This window comes from Solea senegalensis, linkage group LG10 (assembly GCF_019176455.1).
Source record: "Solea senegalensis isolate Sse05_10M linkage group LG10, IFAPA_SoseM_1, whole genome shotgun sequence".
Classification (NCBI taxonomy): Eukaryota; Metazoa; Chordata; class Actinopteri; order Pleuronectiformes; family Soleidae; genus Solea; species Solea senegalensis.
In genome coordinates this window covers 3,166,396-3,189,871 of record NC_058030.1, presented here as the reverse complement: position 1 = coordinate 3,189,871, position 23,476 = coordinate 3,166,396, and the positions used below count along the sequence as shown (strand labels likewise).

The window sequence follows — 23,476 nt, the reverse complement described above, 5'->3', positions numbered from 1 at the left end:
GTTTAACTTATAATGACTCCGTTTTAAAACCATATCTAACACTTAACCCTGCGATCTTTATGCTCTGTTTCTCTGGCAGCATTGCAGCACCACATACAGGCCTTGCTTACGTTATATTGCAGCATTATGGGGTGGAGGTGTCATGTGTATGAAGACATTTCTTGAAACAATGTCATGTTTAAAGAAAAACTTTGAAGATCGTGTTTCTGTGAGGATGATTTAACAGCCCTGGAAACAAGTGTGTCAAATGTGAAAAAGGTTTGACGTGCATATGAAGGAACAGCAATAAGTTTATAAGTTTAAGTTAATAAAACCCTGTGATGGAATAATTCCCGCTTCCAAAAGCCACGCTCCTTCCTCCCAAGTCCTCTCAGGCCTCTGATTCACATTCATTTGGCGTTGCTTACATTAAAAGATGAAAATGGAGCAGCTTAGTCAAACAGCGGTGCGCGCGTCCCAGAAGAAATCCAGTGCTCTGCTGTGTGTACATAAAAGCTTAGTTTGCTGTTAATTCAAACCTCTGTAAATTGCAGTACGACATAACTGACTGATCAGCTTTGGGCTTTTGGTGAGATGCTGTAAATAGCCTCATACAAAGTAAATGACTTGTGAGACTAAGTTCTCAGGTGGGTGTGTGTGTGTGTGTGTGTGTGGGGGTTTCTTGTATTTGTTCACTCTTTGGGACCTTCTCTGGCATAAACGTTGACCTTGTCAGGACCAGCAGTCCTCATAGAGACCAAGAACTAATGAGGATCCTGTTAAGTTTAGGGTTCAGATTTGAATTGTAGTGAGGGTGAGTGCGTTTCACACACATGTTTTCTGATCACCAGTCACCCAGAACCTGGCTCACATGAGACCCGTCACGCCACTGAGCCACGTGGCCCCTTTTTTTCTCTAGCTCTCATCTATTTTTGGTTTCCTGTGAGCTGCACCTAATGTCATAGCAAAATATGACATTAGTTGGTACAGAATAGAACCTCGTCAGAGCAGGTTCCAAAAAAAAGCACCAGGTTCCAGGTACTATCACTAATGGAAAAGTGGTAATAGTAGAGTAGAGTTAAGCCGAGTTGATTAATGGTAGAACTGTATCATGATCAAGGGATCATGGGAAAAAAGGCCTATTTCGGGCTTTGGATTGTGTATTATAACCAGAATGGGTCCAGCCTGGGACAAGAAACAAACATCAGACAGATCAGTCTGTTGTTAATGATTAATAATATGATGAATCATATTAGTTATTCAGTGAAGCTACAGTAACTTCAGTCAACGGCTCCCAGGTTAGATTAGAACGGATGCTGCATGTTCACTTTAGTTTAATTCCTTGAATTAATTTGTATCAGGGACAGTGAACAAAAAACAACAACAATCATCTCAGCAAGAGAAAAGAAGATTTGTGCCAGATTTAGCTACTGGCAATTTCCATCTGTAGTACCTGAGTAAGTGAATAGACACAGTACAATAACCAAGCAGCTTCACACACTCATGTCAAAATAAAACAGAAGCTAAGTGTCACATTAATACTGTCAAGGCTGGTTATTTAAAATCCATTCCCCACCCCCACACACACTTCTCGAGAGATAGTATGAAGATCTGTGCCGGGAAGCTTATTCTATTCTTTCATGGCCCTGAAGGCGATGGCTGATTGTGCGAGTGGCAGAACGTTGTTTACAGACACGACAATCCCCACCAGAAATAAGACCTTGACGCTCCGCTCACGTGCTCAGAGCGGAGCTCCAAAAAGTTGTTAGTGGGGGAGATGCAGCATTGTGGATTATTTCATGCACTGAACAAGTATCAGCAAGGAGGTCGCCGGTTTGGAACCCCCTGTTCGACCAAGGGCCTAGTTTGTGATTTCTTTCTTTTCTTGTGAGAGGATTATTGGCGGGTAATCCAGAAACGTGCAGATCAGGTTAATTGACCATAGGTGTAAGTGTGAGAGTGAATGATTGTCTATTGTCCCCTGCCGGGATTGGCTCCAGCTCCCAGCAACCTTTATCTTTGATGAGTATATGACATATTTGATGAGTATATCACAATGACGATTGTTTTCTGATTTTCTGTCCAAGACCTTTAGGGGTTTATTTATGCAGCGATCTATGAGCTGGTTTGGATGGTAATATCTTGGCTGCGTTCAAACATGAATGGTGGTGGGAGTTGTTGCTCTGAACACAACACAGTCATGTTGGACTGGGTCCACACACACACCCACCCACCCATCCAGCCTCTTCTGTTATCTTCATCTCCTGGTCAACGAGGCTTGATGTGTCTCATCTTTGATGTGGGCAATCGATCAAGTGGCGACTCTAAGCGCTGAATGATTGAGGGGACGGAGGATGGAAGACAGATCCGTGGCTGTCTGTAGCTCCGTGTGTATGATGAATAATGCTCAGCCGCTCAGTTTATCACGGCAACAAGCAGCTGTGTAGACGGCAAGTGACAGTGCGGCACAGACGCACCCGCTTGTCTCAACGCACACCGGTCCAACAGCTGTGGCTGTTAACACCGAGACACAGTCGTCTGTGGAGGGATGGCGCTAAGTGCTATTGCTGCTTTGAGTGATTTCCCAATTCACAATAACACAACAAGTTTAACTTCCCGTTCTTTTCTTGTTGTGTTTGTGTTTGCAGTGCTGAGCCCGCGCCCCGTGGCTACAGCGTCAGCCCGAAGGTGTCACTTCATCTACAAGGGTTTCGCTCAGTGTCTGATGGCTCTGGGCGACAGTCTGACAGACAACGCACGCAAAGACGAGGACATGCACGAGATACACTCCATCTGCAGGTCAGTGCCTACGCACGCTCGCAGGGACAGAAGGTCTGCAGAGTTTGAGCATTTGAATGTGCATTTCCGATCCCTGCAGGGCCATTAGGTCAGCATTAGTAAGAATTCACTTACTTTAGGTGAAAGGGTTGAGAAAACAAAAGACAGCAGCTCTCAGGGGGGAGGCGGGGCTCCCACAATTCCACAATGTCAGACTAATATCTGATATCAATACAGCAACAGGCTTCGCCACAAATCCACAGATCGAAGTCTTGGCTCTGTGATCACTGACTGGACATCACAAATCACCTACAATTTCATTTTCAGTGACATTCAGTAAAAAAAACAACAGTTCATTGTGATATCAATAATAACAGTAACATGTCAGGGCTAATGCCCCAGGTCACACTTTGGACATGCCTGCCTTATGCTAAGCGTTCACGCTAGGCCTGAAACAATTACTCGATTACTAATCGATTACTAAATGAATCGTCATCTATTTTGATAATCGATAATTGAGTATTTAAAGCAAGTTTTCAGATGTTTCAGCTTCTTAAATGTGAATATTTTCTGGTTTCTTTGCTCCATATAAAAAAACTGAAGACAACAACACGAGACATTTGAGAACATCATCCTTTCCAGGTCTGATCAACATTTTATGGACCAAACAATTATATATTAAAATAATAATATGAAAATGAGTTAGTTGCAGCCCTATTTCACACGGGACTCGATGCGAATTTTGTCGTGCGACAAGTTTACATACGTAGTCAATGAATGGACGCGATTTTCACGAGTTGAAATTTTCCAACTCAAGCGAAGAATCGTGCTGACGTGATGATGATCAGGCCAATCAGCCTTGAGATTCTCTGGATGACGTTACATACTTTCCAGCGACCACACTGCTCATAACGGAGGGGGAAACTGGGCACTCGGAGCTCTACAACATTCTATCTCTTGTGGAAACATCTGCAGAGAAGCAACCGCCGTCTTGTGTGGTTTCACAACGCCATACGGCACCGGACACAACTTGGCGAGTTTCGCCGTTTACTTCAGGAGCTCCGAGCTTCGGGAACCACACATAACGTCGGTTTCTTCTCTGCAGACAGAGAGTGAGAAGAAACGAGACGAGACAGCGAGAGAGAGACCACAACAATACTTCTGTGATCCACATCCAAACATTGTATAGTTGACCATGTATCATGTCTTCCAACCCACTACAAATCTAAAGTAGTGTCTTTATAGTTCTTCACTTGACACCTTTGATATCCGTCGCAGGAAACTGCATAATCAGTCGAGTCGCGTTTCAGTCCATTGTGTCACGTTGCTCGGCGCTGTCTGCTTGTTTATTTGTATCCATGTCCGTGAGACTCTTTCTTCGTCTGGATAATGGATGGATTAGATGAGGTTCTTGATATAAATGAGGAGGAAGATAATTTGTATTTACTTGCACAAAGAGGACAGATGGGATTTGAGACAAGTGTTGTTCCCACAGTTGAAATTGAAACGTCGACATGTCACAACAAACTGTGACACCACAACATTCTTCACGTGTGCCGCAGGAGAGAAAAGATTCTGTGTGTTACCTGATAAAGTATAAATTAGGCTCTAAATTTCAGTTCAGGATGTCCTGTATATATTTGTGTCATGATTAAGAATTCACTAGTACTGCTTGAAAGGAACAATCAACACGGGCTGCTCACAGAACACAGTTGAGAAAGCAGAGACGAGCTCAAAGCATCCAACTCTTGGGGTTTACTACCAAAGAAAGCTCATTCTTTGGTTGAAGACAAGGAGATAGATGAGAGATTTCCACGATGAAGAGCTCTGTAAACCGCAAAAGGAATCTAAAATGCCTCAGCGCTAGCCCTTTTCTTCCTGTTATTGCGCTGTCACACTTAAATTAGCAGGTATTCCTGGGTTTATGAGGTTGAAATACTAACCTTTATGTTGCTATGGTTCAGAGCGGTCCTCCCTGAGCTGACTTGCATTTGTGTGGGTCAAACACAGGTTACGTAAATTATGTAGAAGACGTGATTGTTCTAAGGCAGCAAGGGAAGCTCCTTTCATTGTGCAATGTAAATAATACCCATATTATTGTGTTTTCTTGTTGAAGTTGATTGTTCGTTTATTCATTTCTTTTTATAAACATGGGTTTGATTGTGGGGTGGGGTTGGGGGCACCTGGACTTGAAATGACCTTCCCTTTTTTCAAAGATAATAAAATGATGTCAGGTGAAACATAAATATGAAGCTCAGTCCTAACTTCTTAAAACTAACAGTTGCTAAAAATATTCATGGATAACGGCTACGCTAGCCGCTGTAAAATGACGTAGAAGAATTTATGATGCTCACTTGGGTTCTCTGGTTAATGCAAACTGGAGCCAAACACCAGTGCAACTCATTTTGACTCTCGAGTGAATTCCGATTAAATACAATCCCATTAGTGAAAAATGGGATTGTTTCTTTGACCAGTGGGATTATTAGGAAACTTGGTTTGGTATCAGTCACATCATTTTCCATTGCTGTGGTACCTCCTCAACTCTGTACATAGACACAAACACACACACTAGTGACACTCAAAGCAGTTGTTTTCGGCGTAACTGAATCATTAGAATCAGTTCATTAAAAAGATTTGTTCACTACTTCCTGCATGTTTTCAGGATTTTTAAGTCTTTTTTAACTGATCTGATAATGGAAAGGCGCCATATGTAACCCATCTGATTTCATTGGTGACTAACTATAATAGGCGTGATTGATTCGTGGCATCAGCTGCCAAAATGTGTCTCGTTTTGTTCTGCTATGACCAGTTGCCCTCAATTATTGCGTACTGGCCCTTTAGTTTGACTTTAACTCCCTAACAGCGCTGCCTCTTTTCTCCTCCCAGCGTAGTTTCAGGCGGCAGGTCTCTCTTCAGCCTCTCATTGTTTTGGCTGGAGGCCTGATGACACTGATTAAGGATGCAGAACATCTCTCCCTTACTTTCCCCTCACAGCTTCATTTCTCTGTATCCTGTAACCATCCGTCATCCCTCGTTCTCTCCGTGTCATCGCCGCTCACCGCTCTATTTATACGTACCTCTGTCATCCATCTTCCCGGGGAAGTCGTAGCCTCTCCGCCGAGGGGGAAAAGAGCCATTATGTGTGAGGGGTGTTAAAATAGGATTTTCTGATTTGAGAGCAATGTATCTGTCAGGTGCAATTTGTGCGACGGCAAAATGATATTGCACCCAGAATCATCAAAGCAGACTGTACACGGATGGGAACAGATAAAACGATGTAAACGTTACACTGGAAGAAGTTACTGTAATACAGCTGACGGGTTAAGAAGTTATTCAATGCAATACACAGTGGGATTGTAACCGGCACTCAACCCCTCACTACATTATGAATGAGGCTTTTGCAAACTTAAGAGCTCTTGATCAGACAGTGACAGTGAACATGCTCCATAAAGTAAGGCTTACACGTCTTTGATAGTTCACAAAAAGATGTTGCTGTTGCTCGGCTCACTCTGCGCGACTCAGATAAAACTGTGGGAAGATTGTTTTCGACATACATTTTACACTGCGCTCTACAAAACTATATACACTCTATGTATATAGTTTTGAGGGGTTTTGTTTTTTTCTTGAAATGGCACTCAGGGGTTATTGATTCACCGCTGCCTCCATCAGTAACCTTAATTGTGTTACACTAACTATCCAAACGAGGCAGCAGTCGACCAACAACTGCTGTGTCCAGTGAAATAAAATCATCGCAGATTTCCTCTGTGGGCTTTTGTGTGGAAGAGTGAACCATAAGCTGACTTAGGTTTATTTGGTGAACTCTTAATAACTTGTTAATGTTTTAATTTTCCTGATTTTCTAACTGACAGTCGTGTCTCTCTCTCTCACATTAAGATGACGGCGTATTCCCAGGATTTGTAAACTCTGGTGAACCCGCTAAAAATAATCAAATAACAACACATTTTTCACCTCTGTGTCAACTGTACATGAATTATGATTCACAAACCTGCCAGAAACAAAGCGAGTCAGAGGAAGGTGAAAACAACAACAACACAGTGGAGTTCACTGACAATGATACAGTGGTTACTATATTCAATCTTTTGTTTTTCAAGTTTAATTAATTTGTCAGTGGAGCTCTAAGAGCCGTCATGTTAGCAGCCTCAGATTATTAACCAAAATTCACTTAAATCCACGGAGAACGACGATATATCACAAAACTTGAAAGACTGAATATAACCTGATCCTTATAATGCCCCGGCGAACTTTCTATGAGGTTGGAAACAGGTGGAGAGGACATTATTCCAAACCTGCAGTCGCCTGGCAAACCAGACCTACGTCAAGATGTTTGGTCTGGGCACACACAATTGGCAAGGGCTCAGTGAAATGGTTGTCTTTCAAATTCTGTACTGGAGATGAGGAAGGAAGGAAGCCTCCGCAGTAGAAACCACGACAGGTCGCTCAGATAAACGAGACCGTGAACCCGTATCTGGTTGGCAAAACTCCGGAAACATCTGTCTGAATGACTTCAGTGCCGTTATTTGTACATTTTTCAAAGAAAAGCTTAACTCCAAATGCTTTGCCAGCAGCAGCCATCTTCATCATCGTCCACCGACTCTATACACGATGTGATTAGCCAAACCAGAGTTTGGATTCTGCAGCTAACGAGGAGTTTCTAGACGGAACCCTGGCTGGGTGCGTCTAGATTCCTAGAGACTGTCCTCCAATGAAATGTACATGAGGGACATGCAGGAATTACGACCTATTTTTTACGTTTTCAAAAGCAGCGCCCCTAGTGGTTGTATACATGACAGCAACCACTTCCCCCTTGGAAGAGGTATCTAGTAGCTTTGCTGATTGAGTGCGGTCGACAAGGGTTCAATTCCTAACTATACCACCTTTTTAATATTTCTTTTTTATTTTTGCTGCCTAACCCTGTCTTTTTTGCCCTAACCCTAACTTCAGTAACACCCGTGCGTATTCGAGTTGAAAAATACTTGTAAAAATACCTTTACGTCATATTCATGGGTTGGAAAAAAAAACGACCCATAGTTACGTTTCAGGGGTTGGAAAAAACGAAACAAATAGACGTTATCTGGCTTTGTGACAAACAGTTTACTAGCTAAAGATAGCGTTGTTGTCACTGGAAGGGTAAGTGTCGTGTTAGCATAATGTAAGCATTAGCAACAGGCGGTTTAATGTAAATAATCCATTATTTGTTTCTTGTGTTTGTTTCCATTGCTCCATTGTCTTCAGGTTTCATAGCAGTCATTCACCTTCACCGTCTCTCTGGATCTGTGGGGATCCGGTGAAATGTTCTCCCATTAGCTTGTCTCTGACTGTTTTGGCACATCTATCCATTATCTTCACTTTTATGATGAAAACAGCCGGTAAACAGACGAGTTGTTGTCTGACATATTGCCTGATTTATGTGTTGTCCAGTTTCCCCGGCTGTGTGACGTCAGCGGCCGGAGCTCTATTGATCCAAATGATGGAAGTAAAAAGTCAGACTCATTACAAACTTTCACGTAACACGTAGAAGATGAAAGCACATTGAAGTGTAGATGGTAAATGACACATGTACATTTGGGGCTTTTGTTTCCCATCAGACATCCATGTATAGTCCGCTGGCACAGCTGTCAGGAGCAACCCAGGGCTAAGTGTCTTGTCTGAGTGTGGGATCAAAACCCCAACCTTCTGGTTTGTAGATGACCTGCCCTGCCACTGAGCCTCCAGTAATGATGCATTACTGCCAAAAAATGGAAGACAGACAAGAAATGAGTGTGTTTACGTGGGTCTTGTGTTCTGACCAGTGCTGAAACACATTCCAATGAAACAAACATGGTGTAAAATCCCATTTAAAGCAGTGAGAATGGGGTTTAAGACACTGACTATGTCAAGTCAAGTCAATTTTATTCATAAAACACAATTTGCCTCGAAGGGCTTTACAGCCTGTACAGCAAGTGACAGCCTCTGTCCTTAGACCCTTAAATCGAGTAAAGATAAAAACCCTTGTACAGGGGGAAAAAGGGAGAAACCTAAGGGAGAGCCACAGAGGAGGGATCCCTCTCCCAGGACGGACAGACGTACAGTAGGTATCACATGTACAGAAACAAGTTCAGCAGATTACAAACAAAACGTTAAACATTTACAAAGAGAACAAAGAGGGCAGGATTATGTTTTACAAATCAATAACATTAATAGCAGTTCTCATCATCAGTATCAGTTTCATCTCATCCAGGGTGTGCTATTGCCATCTGGGATTGGTTTGCAGCTCCTCATGTGACCCTCTGAAAGGACAGGACGTGGATGAAGTAGATGGATGAGGATGATATAAATGTTAGCAGTAATGAGTGTCGCTATATAATACATGCAACATGTACTGTAACTCATATAACACCAGTTCAAAAACAAAAATCCCAACTCTCGCTCTCAGTGTTGCATTCAGATCCATCCATAGGAGATCATTTAACAGAACATTGACTATTCTAGCCATTATGACTACATTGTGTGTGTGTGTGTATGTGTGTGTGTGTGTGTGTGTGCCCTACAGCCCACCCGTGGTCCTCCTCCACAGTTGTTACCTCTCCGCTATTCCTTGAGGTACCAATTAAACTACTAATCCTGCAACTCAGTGAGAGAGTGTATCCTAATGCTGGGACATATAGTCTCTCTCTCTCTATCACACACACACACACACACACACACAGTTCACATATCTACTCTAATTTACGCTAACTCCATGTTCTCGCCTCACTTCCTTCTCTCTCCATTCTCATCCCCCTTTTTTTGTCCCTTTCTTTTTCTCTGTCGTCCCTCTCCCCCCCTCAATTGCTCCTCCTTTCCTATCTTTCCCTCCCTTTATCATCCCTCCTTTCTTTTTCATTCTCCTCCTCTTCCTCTCTTCTCTCAGGAACATGTTTTAGCACTTCTATCAGAGCCACCTAATGAGGAGGTAACGTGGCACTCCCGTCTGAAGATCCACACACACACACACACACACATATACAGTGTTGTCTGAACAGGAGGCTATGATTTGCATCTAGGCCAAGGCTGCTCCATTGTCAGTGATCTCTGAGGAGTACAGTGCTGCTTTTATTCCTCATATTCACAATAGGCTTTATGCAGCAGCAATCACTTGCTGTGGATCCAGAGTCGGTGAAGCAGAGAAGGAAATATTTGGGACTAAAGATACTGAGGAATTAGGGACAATAGAATTAAGCTGTGGCTTTAAAATAAACAGTACAGGTTTGGATGATGAAAATAGTTACCACGTCACCTCATATTAAAGCACAGATGCCTATCTGTCTGTCTGTCTGACTGTCTGTCTGAGTTCTTGCCTAAAACCCTTGATAATGATGCTACCATCACACGGGCTGTGGTGTAAAGTCAAAGACTGTGGCTTAGTTGTAATAAGAGCTGCATGGTTAATGGGTCATTGTGCAGTAAACACCACACTAAGCTCCTCCAGCCACACTCGAGGTTTAACAGCAACGCGTCTTTGCTTCCTCCCACTGAATTATCGTGGAGCCAAACATCAGCGTTGAGTTCTATGTATGTCCAACCAAACACGTGTCAGTTTCAGCTGTCAACTGTGAATTTAAATCTTTTTGAACAGCTAAAATGATGGAAACCACATTTAGGAAGTATTTATTTGAGTCCAATCTGCTAATGTGGAGGAGTCAAGGGTTTATGACCTGACTGCATGACTGCAGCCTGATCAAGATGTTCTGGCTTCACATTTGGGAGCTGTCCTGTCGTCCATCTGCGTGAACTCATTATTGTTCCATAATGGGAATGTGTTGGGGGCTAATGGGGGCGTCATCAGTGCAGTAGGAAATCATAAACCAAAGCACCAGGAAAGCAGATTTTTATCCGAAATGGTACAAGATTAAAATCCAACACAATAAAGTAGAATAGAATGTCGTCGTCATAGTGGAAACAGGAGAAAAATCAGTGGATCTTTCTTTCCAGACAGATAGTGGTGGAAGTTTTTTTATTGAAATGATTTGGTTACATTGGAACAGTAAATATCTGCACATAAATCCATGCCAGTCCATCATCATGTACTGTGTTGGGACTTTTGGTGAGACGGTGGTGCAGACTGTCCTCCAATGAAACATACATATAGGTCTATGCAGGAATTAGGACCTATGTTTACGTTTTCAAAACCAGCGCCCCTCGCTCGTTGTATACATAACAGCAACCACTTCCACAACCTGTCCTCCTTTGGAGGTTCTTTGTATGGTCTAGAGACAGTGGCACTGAGGAATGACAATAAGCAGAGCTGGAGGTAGCAGAGATGAAGATGTTGAGGTTCTCTTTGGGAGTGACGAAGATGGATAAGATCAGGAATGAGTCAATCAGAGGAACAGCACATGTTAGATGTTTTGGAGATAAGGTCAGAGAGGCCAGAATGAGATGGTTTGGTCATGTACAGAGGAGGGATAGGGAGTATATTGGTAGAAGGATGCTGGGGTTGGAACTGCCAGACAGGCGGTCTAGAGGAAGACCAAAGAGAAGGTTTATGGATGTAGTGAATGAGGACATGAAGTTAGTTGGTGTGAGAGAGGGGGATACAGAGAACAGGGTGAGATGGAGGAGGTTGATTCACTGTGGCGACCCCTGAAGGGAGCAGCCCAAAGGAAAAGAAGAACTGACTGCCGTATAAAACGACGGCAGTGATATGACGATCCTAGTAGACTGGAGTGGAGCTGAGTTGTGGTAGAACTGTATGATGGAAAAGCACCATTTGTGAGAGGGCGTTTTGTATTTCACTGAAAATGCAGAGTCTGACCTGAATCATGACATTCATTCCAGCGCACCGTTGATGCAACACATGCAGCAAATTCAATGGCGATCCATGTGATTTTTATGAAGACATTTCGTTGTAGCGTTAGAGGAAATGTCTCAAAGTGGCTCAGTCGAGTCATTACAACGCGTGTCATCATCCTTTCATGTTACCTCAGGATGGTGGAATTTACTGAACCTGAAGAGCAAAGGAAGCGCCAAGGTTTTATTTTCACCAAGTAAAATGGGTTAAAACATTAGCAGAATCAAAGACACGCCATCAACTCTTTATATTCATGTATACATAATATATGCACAATCTCTTTAAACATAATATATAAACGGAGAGTTTATATATCCATTCGAATCATAAAAGCCCATAACCAGTGTCGTAATCATCATAGAATCATCTTATAATGCAGTGTGCGGCTCAGAATTCTACATTTATAATATGCTCAGTCAAAGAAACCAAAACAACACAGAGAGAAGTTTGTCATGGGCAGGATGTGATGGAAAAAAGACAATCATCTGACAAAACACAAGTGCTTAGGAAGAGTGCAGTATTCGTTTCCTTGGTTACAGTCAAACATACAAAAGCCGGAGTCCTCCGCTAAAATGGGTTTCATCCGAAAACCCTCTCTCACACAAGGTTGAGTTTTCTTTCAAAAGGAGCCTTTCTGTTCAGATTTATATTTTTATCCTCCACAGATTTAGATAAGGCCATTCCCTTTTCTGTCATCCCTCTGCACTTCTCTCTATCCCTGTTCCTGTCTCGGTTTCAAAGTGACTCTCAGCCCTGCAGCTCATTTAGGATGCAGCCGTTATAGGATTTAAACTACTGCCAAACAAACACCCAAAACACAATAAGCTCGGAGGGCTACTCAGGTGTGGTTAATAATGTCCCTCTAGTGCTCTTTAATTTTAGGGATGCAGAAAATGTTAGACAAGCTGAAAACATCTATGGCACTCAAGAGGATCACGAATTAGAGCACGGATACTCAACCTGAGGCCATCAGGATCCGCCAGGTTCGGACAAAATGCTGAAATGATTTTGGGGCTTTGGTTGGAATCGGTCATGTAAAATTGGGATGGTTAATTTCAAGTTGAGCACATTTAAAAACAGCCCAAGGTTGAAAAAAGTGCTTGACAGAGTTAAAGGCACAGCAACATAAAAGGTATAAAACATAATAAGATGGTAAAATCGAGATCCGGGTTGACCAGGGCCAAGGAGAAGAGGTGGGTCTTTAAAAGTGGTTTAAAATCTTCAATGGTGGGGGCAGATTCAATTTCCATGGATAACTTGTTCCAAATTTTGGGGGCAGCTACAGCAAAAGGCTTCATCGCCGCCTTGAGTTTTTAGTCGGGATTTTGGCACAGGTAAAAGCAGCCTGTTATTAGACCTCAGAGCTCGGGATGGTAAGATGGTGCCAATCTGTTTCAAATCAATCCTAAAATGAATAGGAAGCCAGTGGAGGGAGGAGCAACACAGGTCAAAATTCAAATGACTTTTTTAGAAAAATGGCTTTATTGAAAATATGGTGTGTGCCACAACAACCACCTACATGACAGTCAGAGTAGGCAAACTCTTCATCCTGCTCTCACTGTGTTGTTACCGTTCAATTTTTTTCAAAAAACTTCCACATGTGGGAAATGTGATCGTAGCTTCTGCTTCAGTTGATTGATGGATGGATGGATGCTGCAGTCGTATCCATCCATATGTCCACATTAAGCTCTACAGTCCACTGAGCATGGCTTCACGGAAGAGTGGTCAGGAAACACATGTTTGGAAATGACATGCGACATGTTCCCTTAATACACAGAGGACAGGGAATGCAGTGGGAATATTCTTGTACTGGCAGGGAGTGGAAGAACCCTAGTCGGGATTGAAGGGACGATGGATGTTTACCGAATCCATGAAGAGGAAAACCTGTTGTGGGGCAAGTTATCGTCAAGGCATTCGCCTTCCAATCCAGGAGGTCACATCATCAGCCTCTAGATTCTCCTCCTACAGTATGGATGACTTCATCGTCATTCATCGAAAATAAATGACGACCATGACTGTTCCCTCATGCTCCTCCATTTTCGATTTGAAGTAGAATTTTGCAAGTGGTTGTTTTTCTCTACAGAGCGCCCCCTACAGTTTTTGCAACACCACCACTGTCTACCTCTTTATGCATCTGTATGCAGTTGTTTTTACTGGAGCATAAGCCGTGGAGCCATGTCCATGCTGGTCAGCATCCTCTTGCTAAAAGCCAGTCCGATGTGTACTCATGTGTGGCCCCTTCCTGGATCAGACAGTCGTTTCCTCCTTATAGCCAGTTCCTGGCTAGGGCATGTGTGTGTAGTGCAGTGACGCAATTTGTGTATCTCGTGAGACACTAGACTTCCCGAGACCTCCTGATTCTGAGGACTCCAGGTTTGTGGTCCTGATCTTGCAAGGGTGGTTTCCTGCTCACAGACAGTAGGGGGCAGTGGAGACAGCCTCCAATCTCCCCAAAACAAGACGTTTAACCAGTAGCGTACCGTGGGGCTCCAGTCAGGGCCTTCAGTAAAAAAAACAAAACGACATAGCGCACACGCACACCACTGCGCATCTATAGGCTACTGCATCATTACCACCACATCTTCCGTTAAGTCACTCTGCAAAAGCAATTTCACAACCCACTATATGACACAAAAACAAGCTTCCACATAAGCATGGGCATCAGCTACGCGGGGAACACGTCCCCGGCACTATTTATGATCTACAGTTTTGTCCTCACCACTTCTAAAAAATGTTATAAATTTATCATTAACACTCCAACTACCGGAAAATATGTACCTCTTCCCTGTAGGTCTTCCTCTTGAAATAATTTCCTTCTTTTCTCCAAACGATCGCCGTGAAAAGTGCACATGAAGGAGATGAGAAACATGATGGATCGTGGTGTTAATGCAGTGATCATAACTTACTTCAAAACCCGCCAAAGGTTCAAACGACGTTGATGACATCACTGGGGGCTAGCGCCAGACACATCGCTGGGCCTGGGGCGTTCTGTCACTATGATATCACATTTTGATTGGCTGACGTCACACAGTCAGTCAAAGTTATAACCAAATAGGAAATGGCAGCTTCAACGAAAGGCCAGCAGTACTACTAGAGCAGGTCCACGGAGCTATGATGCGTTTAATGACATCCAGGAAAATCCAGCTCAGCTTCACAAAAAAATAACCATATTTTTTCTGGAAATATAATCATAACATACTGAAAAAGTAATTGAATTCAGACACGTTCAGACACACATTAATTGGATTATTAAAAATAATAATAATACTAATAAAAAAAATACTTTTTTGATATTGTCACTGACAGCCCACCACTGCGTTTAACCATCACAAGTTAGACTCCGACTTGGCATTTTTGGGCACAGTGATGTAAGGCTTTAGAGTATATAGTTAAGCCCCAAAAACTTAGTGTGACAGCCCTGGTTTCCAGGTGAGGTCCAGAACATTTGTCTTCTTGCCTTTGGTCTTTCACAGATTTGTACAGGGCCTGAGGGCTCAACACCCTCCAACTCAAGACAGAACAAACTGGAAAACAAGTTAAAAGAAGAACAAGAAAAAGGGCAAAAAACAACACATCAATGGGCACGACAAACAAAAGGACAAACACAATGTCAGTCTGCTGCTCGCCTGTAGGTTTTTGTTCTGTGTGCAGTGCATGTGTGGCCCGATTCGCTTGAGTTTATCTATGTGCGTGTCTTTCCTCTGATCTGCAGTGCAACACCTTTTTATGTGGTGGAAACGATTTAGTCAAACAGAGCAAACTTCCTAAAAACCTCAACATTTGTTAAACCAAGAAGAACACAAAGAGGGGGTGAATACTTTCTTATAGCAGAGTGGATCAAAGTGAGTTGAAAATCAGAAAGGACTTTATTCTATCTCTCTCTCTCTCTCTCTCTCTCTCTCTCTCTCACTCGCTCTGCAACAAGGTGAAGGAAGCCTTCATGAAGCACATCAATCTGGTAACCCCGATGAAGGCCACTGCAGCACAAACATGTCGGTTGTTACATAAAAGCTTTGTCAAAGTCAATCGCAAGAATAGAATTCTCTTCGTTTCTTTGCTCCTTTTCAATTCACACATGAGCTGAGAAAATGTTTTTTTTTTTACCTTAACCTTGGACAGAATAATCACGACACACTGTGAGTTTTGTGCAGGATTTATAAAAAGGCCCACGTAAGTGATGTTTAAGAAAATAACACTTTCACATGCCGTGTTATTTTCAGCTCGTGAAGGGAGATATGATAGTGAACGTGGGCAATGTTCTGAGCGAGCTAGACACTGTATCGACTCCGTGGTTAAATATGGAACATTTGTGAATTTCCAAGTTTTTATTTCATGAATGAATAAGTAAAATTGGAGGGGGGGAAAGAACCACGCACTCCAAAAACTCAGCAGAGTACATCTCCACCAAGGCCAAGCTTTTATCGTAGAAATATCACATGAAAAAAGAAGAAGTTAAAAAGAATTACTGGATTGTAAATCTCCTCCCAGGCCCAAACACTCTTCTCCACAAAGTTTGGTTTGGAAATCAGTTTAGCAGATTTGTGTGTGTGTGTGTGTGTGTTTGATGGCAGATGTGGCAAATGCAGCATCACCAAACTTAGTGCTTCACTTTGAATATGAATGTACAAATTAAAACAGTTTTTAAACAACACAACTATAACTAATGCAGTTTATAGTGTTACATTTGTATCAATATTAGTCAAGCACCGGCTACTCCTTTATGGGGCCCAAACTCAGCTTAGGGCCCCATAAATGCCGTGATTAAGTGTGTTGAAAATGGCTCCAGATGTCAGTAAATGTATCCTGTAACACGGAGCAATGGAACTCAGTCCAAACCCAGATGGCCATACTGCTGTGTTCAATCGTTTTTGTTTAAAAACGTGGACGGGGAAACAAGCTCCGACGTGGTGGTTTTGGGAGGTTTTCAGATATAAGCAGCAGCAGAGCAGACGGACCCTCGGGAAAGGGTTTTGGTTCGCGAGAGCAGCTGGTTGTCTGTCAGTGTCCTCGCTGTGTTTCTGCTGTCTCTGCACCACCTGTGACTGGAGACCGGACCTAAACCCAAAAATCCCCAAACCACGCCATTTAATTGGCCAGTTTACAAGCTCTAACGGGGGGGAAATCAATTTATTATATGAAGTGTGTTCACCTCCGCTCCACTAGGTGGAGATACGTCCCCGTCCTCTGACCGGGTCGGGAACCCAGGTCTTCTTGCTGCAAAGGCAAGAGTGCTAACCAAGTCATCTCACCTGAAAATCCAAAATCTCTGTAACTGTGTTTTCCTGTTGACCAAATACGTCACACACCTTTAGTTGCCAGCATGCTGAGCGTCTCTCCACCATCTGCTAACTTTAAAATGTTCAGTTCTGTGAGCTGGCAGAACATTAACTTTGTCTCATTAGCCCGACAATGTGGTGTTTGCCGTGTTTTTCCTCCTTTTTTTCTGTGTATCAGCTTCTTACTGACTCTTAAATGAAGTATGAAATATCCCCCATTTCACAAGCAATAGCCGCACTGGTTTAGGAGGACACACAAGTAGACACACACACACACACACACATCACCAGATGTTGTCACCCCCTCCACCCCCTTCCATCAACTTCTCCTCCCACAGCAGCAGGTAAACAGTCGTCGCAGAGCATTTGCTCTGTCACAGCTGGACCTCTGGAGTGTTTAAGTCTTGAACACAGTCCAAACACACTCACTCACATACACACAAACAAATGATCTTACTGAGGACATATCATAGACATAATGTATTATCTAACCACTTACCTTAACCCCAATTCTATCCCTAACACTTTGGTCTCAACCCTGAAAAAGCTCTTTAAAGTTGGGGGGCCCAAAAAAAATGTCCCCACAAACACAGGTCACAAAGAATTTAATTCAAGCACACACACACACACACACACACACATAGGTTTGCTCAGCTGTTCTTCTCAGGACACTGCATTGACTGCATTGTCCCCAACCTTAATCTTAACCCTGACCTTAGCCTAAGCACAATTCAAATCTGGGGTCTAAACTTAGACTGCTCCTCAGAAAATCCGCTTCTTCTTCATGGGGAAGTCTTAAGCCTGAAGAATCCCTTTAAAGTTGTGGGACCCAGCCAAAATGTCCCCTCAAGGTCAAAATATCCCCACAAATATAGATTTTTTAAACTTTTTGGGGGTTTTTTTTGGTCCAAAGATGAACCTCCCTAAGACATTCTTTCTTACATCAGGGACTTTACTCACGCTGTGGGGACCTAAATCTGTTTACACGGTCACATTATGGGGACATGTCTTCGTTATGGGGACAAAAAGCCCCCATAAGGTAAATTATTAAATTTTAAGGTGAAGACATGTTGGACAGTTAGTGTTAGTATTAGGTCAGTAATAGTTATGGTTAAGGTTATAAGAAGTCTCCCGGAAATGAATGTCAATGTAATGTCCTCTGAAGTCATGGAAAGCAGACTGTGTGTGTGTGTGTGTGTGTGTGTGTGTGTGTGTGTGTGTGTGTGCTTGAAAGTAAACGTAATCCACATGACATTGTATAAAACTTCAAATATTGTATTTTTAAAGGACTTTCTTAAGCTGTTTAACGTCAACTGTTCAGTTACGGCGAGATTTACATCAACACTTTGCAGGATCAGAAGTAATAAAAGCCTGCAAGGCATCAGAGCGGCAACAAAGGAGAACATCCCATCATATTTATCTTATTTGCTCCGGTGATCAATTCCACACAACCACACAATGAATAAAAAATGAGTCTCCGCTCTTCTCAGAAGCAGTTGGTCTCACCAGCATCAGATCTGTGTCTCTTTTCTGTCCCTTTTTTTCTTTGATGCATATCCTGAATTTATGAGGACTGACTCTATCTTTGATTTATTATGTAGTAAATTGAACTTTGATTTTTTTTTTATAGGGTCAGTCCACGCAGTTTGGAAAATTGTAGAGCATCCAGTCTGAGGAGACTTAAAGGGACAGTTTAAGTTATTTGAAGAGCGGTAGTCGTTCTTGCTGATAACACGGGAGGCTTCAGAGAGGGAAGCAGATTTTAGCCACTTAACAAAAGTTCACAAAATAAAACATACACCTCTTTAAAACCCTATTTGGACAGGATTAGGATGATTGGGAAGTTGGTTTGAGGTTGTTTGCGCGTTTCCGGTGCCGTGTTGGGGATCGCCGGGTTTGTTACCTGCCCTTGCCCTCCAGGTCTGGGCCCTTGTTGGTGTCCCGGGTCAGAACATGTGGCTTGTCTGAGTGCACTGAACTAGACGTAACGGCAGTAAATGGCTCCTGGAAGAGACCAAGCGATTTACCCCAATTTACCCCTCCCAGTCGTGGTAGTTCTACTGAGATTTCTTATCCTGTGCAAATTGGCCGTTGATATTACAGATAAAATGACATTACTCCACCTTCCCATGTAAAACTAATCCTGGATAAGAGTATGGTTAAAACTGAATTTAGCTTGTGGGGACAAGGTAAATCACTGAGGTAAACCTGAACCAAAGATTTAAAAAACCTGAGTCACAAAATAACACATTTGAAGTGACTGATGGAGGCAACAGCGGATCAACAGCTCCTGTGTGCCATGATATAAAAACGATGATATTTTCCCTGTGGGCTTTGGTTTAGGGAGAGATTGTCACTGAATATTAATAGAATTTCTCAAATATGTTTCTGTTTTTAAGGTTTGGGGGGGGAAACTGCTTTGTACCATGTTGCGTGTGAGGGTGCGATAGACACACAGCTCCTGTGTTGTGAACATGGCAAAGTCGTGGTAGTAATTAGATGAATGTGTGTTAATGTGAAATGTGTTGTCAGCATTTGTGAGTTTTGTGTCAGGCATATTTTGAAAAGTGCCATCTGCTTCGGCTCCTTCCACCGTCTCCCCCCTCTCTCTCTCTCTCTCTCTCTCTTCATGTATTTAGCACTCAGCCAGTATTTCCTTGGAGATAAACTTGTGATGAGAGGAAGAATTACCAGCCATTTACTGTCAGACTCAGCATGAAGGTTACGTGGCATAAAGTTTCACTGAGAAAGGAAGAAGAAGACGTGTGTATTCCAAGTCTGTGTTAGATAATTACTCCTGCCTGTGTGTTCTTCCTCGGTTTCCTTCTGTTTTCCGCCCTCATTGTTTCTCCTCTCAGGTCTAGGACTGTTCCAAACAATCACATTTATATGAAGCAGCAACAATTCAACAAAGTCCATGACAGCTTGAATGAAGTGTTGTTTAACCCACGGGGAAACCTTTGCTCTCAGAGTGGTGAAGAAGAAGTCAGGGCAGCAGACAGTTACTGAGTTACTCCGTGAAATGACTTGTGCTTCTCTGTCACGGCGACTTCCTCGCTTACGTCTTCATTAGTTAAACCATGTGAGCACAGAAAATTGTCAGAATCATCCTGGGAGATGATTGGTGTGGAAGTGTGGATTTAAAGGAATGATGCGTCAAATCCTTAGGCTTAATTTGCTCAGTTTCATATCTATAGGTTGACGACTGCACTCGTACTGTTGCAGCACTGCCTGTGATCTCGTTTTCTACTTCTGTGTCAGCGTTGGAAATAGCCAGGGTGACACAGTGTGGATTGCCAACAGCGTAAATGAAAATGATTCATTAAAAGATAGGGTTGGAGATCCTTGAAAGACAGTTAGAGCAGGCTACATACTGTAAATGCCACGGCAACAAGCGCTATGCGCAACAAACGTGGATTTGCAAGCACTTGGGCGTCATCTGTCGGTACTTTTTGTTGACGCTACCTTTTTTGGATATTTGTTCAAATGACAACGTGATGCCGAAAAACAACAAATACTCTCAAAAGATCACAAAGATGGAAAGTTAAACTACCTGTTCAGTAGAAACAGCGCCACCATGGCATTGCTTTCTGAGCTTTCGGTCGTCGCAGCAGCACTGATGTTCACTCTGGTCTTGGATCGCTCCGCATCAGCCTGTTTCTTGTCAGTAGCTTTCCCAAAAAAACAGTATTTCGACTGCAACCAACACCTGCTGTTGGCACCTTTTCTTTTCTGCCATAACGTTGCTGCAACTATTTAGCAAGCTAGCATAATCTCTGGCGTCTTCTGAGCATGCGCGATTAGTGCGCAGTTTATAGGGATTCATTAATTAATTAATTAAGTTGTTACAATCTGGATGTGAAGAGGATTTTAGGCAATACAGAAAAAAAAATGCTCTCCTACTGTAATAAAACATTCCAAACCCTCTCTTTGTTGTACCGCAGGATATATTGTCTATATGAAAATGTGTGTTTCTCCAATTATATTTTGCGTTGTCTCCTGGTTCCGAGTGTGTTGGAGAACCTGTGTAGCGTTTAGTTTGCTTCATTTTTCGTTTGTCTATTGTGGGCTGTTGTAAAAAACGAGGAAGTCCAAAAAGGCTGCCTCCGTAGAGATGACCCAGCTCCTGGTATAAATATAAAAGGTAATGAAAAACAGCAATTCATACAATCAGGTGATTGTCCACTTATAAAAAACTAATAAAAAATAGAGACTAATTATTTTATCTGCAGTTTGTGCTAAATGAAAAACCTGGGATGCCATTAGGTGGATTTATTTTTATACCTGTCCAAACTAACGTTCCAAACTGAACTAAACTTTGTGAACTAAACTTTGTGTCTTGTGTGATGGATGGTTTTCTGAAGCAAAACTGCTGAGCTAACCATATTTTAACTCATTCGGTCACTCGTCTAAAAGCTTTAAAGCAGAACTATGCAGGACTTTTACTCTTATTTAAAGGTGACATAGAATGCTTGTATCACACATATATGTTAGTTATGGAGGTCTACTTACATATATTAACTTGTTCTCATGGTTAAAAACCTCCTAATCTCTGCAAACAAGCCGATCAAAATATCTCCTCACTGACGCTCTCGTCAGCCGCGCTGTTTCAGACCAAAACCACACCCCCAGAACGTGGACTGTGTTATGATTGGCCAGCCAACAAGAGCTTTCCCACTGTCCTGTGATTGGCCAGGTACCTGGAAGTGACGTAATAGATAGGCCAGCTCTCAGATACACAGCTCCCCCTCTGGCACGGTGGATGCTCTGCATCTCAGCAGCTACAACGAGAGTAGTTCTTCTTCTTCTGCGGTTGAATGTACGCAACCGGATGTGCCCGGAACTAGTGCCCCCACCAGGAGGCGCTACGGTGGTGAGAGGAGTGGTGAGGATTTTTGATGACGACATCAAATTAAGGAAGTGCCGATCCGCTTCGCAGAGCCCAGGAAAACAATACAACACTATTTTCTCAGCAGTGGCTGAACTGTTTGTTCTGAAACTTTAGGGTTTCACAAACGAGGTAATGACGCAGATACACACACACAAACGCAGCGTTAATTGGAGCTTCCGGTCTATGTGGGCTTTAACAGCTTTGGAGTCATTGCGATGGTTAAATGTCTTATTGCAGGGAGATTGGAGATAACTGTGGAAGTCCTCCCAATCAGAGAGAGATGAGAAACACATACCACTCTATTGTAAGATCAAGGCAGTGATAGCGTTATTTTACACGTTCATCATGGAAGAGCTGGCGAAAAAGGGAGGAAAAAGTTTTCGGAGGAAGAGAAAACGTTGTGGGGGGGCTACACATGAGGGACAGGGAGGGGGGGATCGTCAGACGATGGATGGATGTTTACAGTAGTAACAGATGCAACCAGCAGTTCCACTTTAAATCCATCTGAATAATAACTGCAACCTTGCCACCGCTCACGTGTCCCATGTGCTCCTCCTTTCTACAGGTCGTGGGACGACTTCCATGACTGTGCCAACGTGGCGATGGCCGGCTGTCCGGAGGAAGCAGCAGCCGTGTGGGAGTCTCTGCGACAGGAATCCAAGAAGATGCAGTTCTCTGGGAACCTCTACGACATGTGCTCCAACCGGAACAGCCACCCAGTCTCCTCGGTCTCCTCGCGCGGCTCGTCCAACCAGGGCGAGATCAACCAGGAGTCTCTACGAGGCCACGCCGCTCGCCTGACAGGCCGCCTCCACTTTCTCATGCTACTCTCGCCTCTGCTGCTGCTGCTGTTGTTTTGGATATAACCAACGTTAAAGAAGTGGGACTCATGTGAATAGATGTAAACTTTGTGTATTTTTTTTCCCGTTCCACACGTCCATGGACTCTCCACTGTGTTTTCCTCTGCCCTGCCAGAGGCTGAATACGTCTAACTGCATGTTCAGAGGCCAGAAAGCCCTTTTGATAATGTATCTGTCAACTGCCTGTGCTGTTTCATGCATATTCTCTGCCTTTAAATTAGTCTTTCTGTCTCACACACAGAGCTACACAACCACTGTACAAACAGGCCTGCAAACACATGCATAGTTAAACAGATGCAACCAGCAGCCTCATGTCATCTGTCCTTATCTCCTATGCCCTTAAATCTACTTAGTGCGAGCTTGTAGATGCTGGTTCCCGCAGGAGTCAACATTTGTCCTCTTTTAATGAGCCGGAAAACTGGGGGAGATGAAGATGCCACGGGTCGTTCCTGCTTAATATTTGTTTATCGTCTCTCAACTCTGTGATAAATGGTGACACACCTGGTTTATCACTCGCTCCGGCGCAGTCTCGTCTTCTCCATCATTTTCCCCTCTCTCTCGTCTCCGAGGCGCGCTGCTGTCAAAGCTCCTGTTCCTGTGACTGACAACAGCAACCAAAAAAGTTCCAAACTGTTTCTCAAATGTCAGAATAGACAGAGAGTTTGATAGGGATGATTTTCCAGAAAGGGAGGAGGTGTGACGAGACACATAATGAACCTGAACGTGAACACATTTACATTCTTTTTGGGGTCGCTGCATTCAGAGCCGAGGTTATTATTCGTTCCCTGACAACTTGTAATGTTGCAAATTGGACCTTTAATGGATTTTGTTTTCAATTTTTAGCAACGCACAACCGTCCTGC

General features: G+C 43.1%; 1 protein-coding gene across 1 annotated transcript in view; it reads left to right on the top strand.

Moving 5' to 3' along the window:
- The window catches only part of nrn1la (neuritin 1-like a), a 72,450-nt gene extending 49,366 nt beyond the window's left edge, over positions 1–23,084 (top strand). Inside the window, exons 2-3 of the mRNA XM_044035830.1 lie at positions 2,628–2,778; positions 22,320–23,084. Of these exons, the coding sequence (XP_043891765.1) occupies positions 2,628–2,778; positions 22,320–22,620 (452 nt within the window). The 3' untranslated portion in view covers positions 22,621–23,084. The remainder of the gene's footprint in view (positions 1–2,627; positions 2,779–22,319) is intronic.
- Positions 23,085–23,476: the final 392 nt, after the last annotated feature.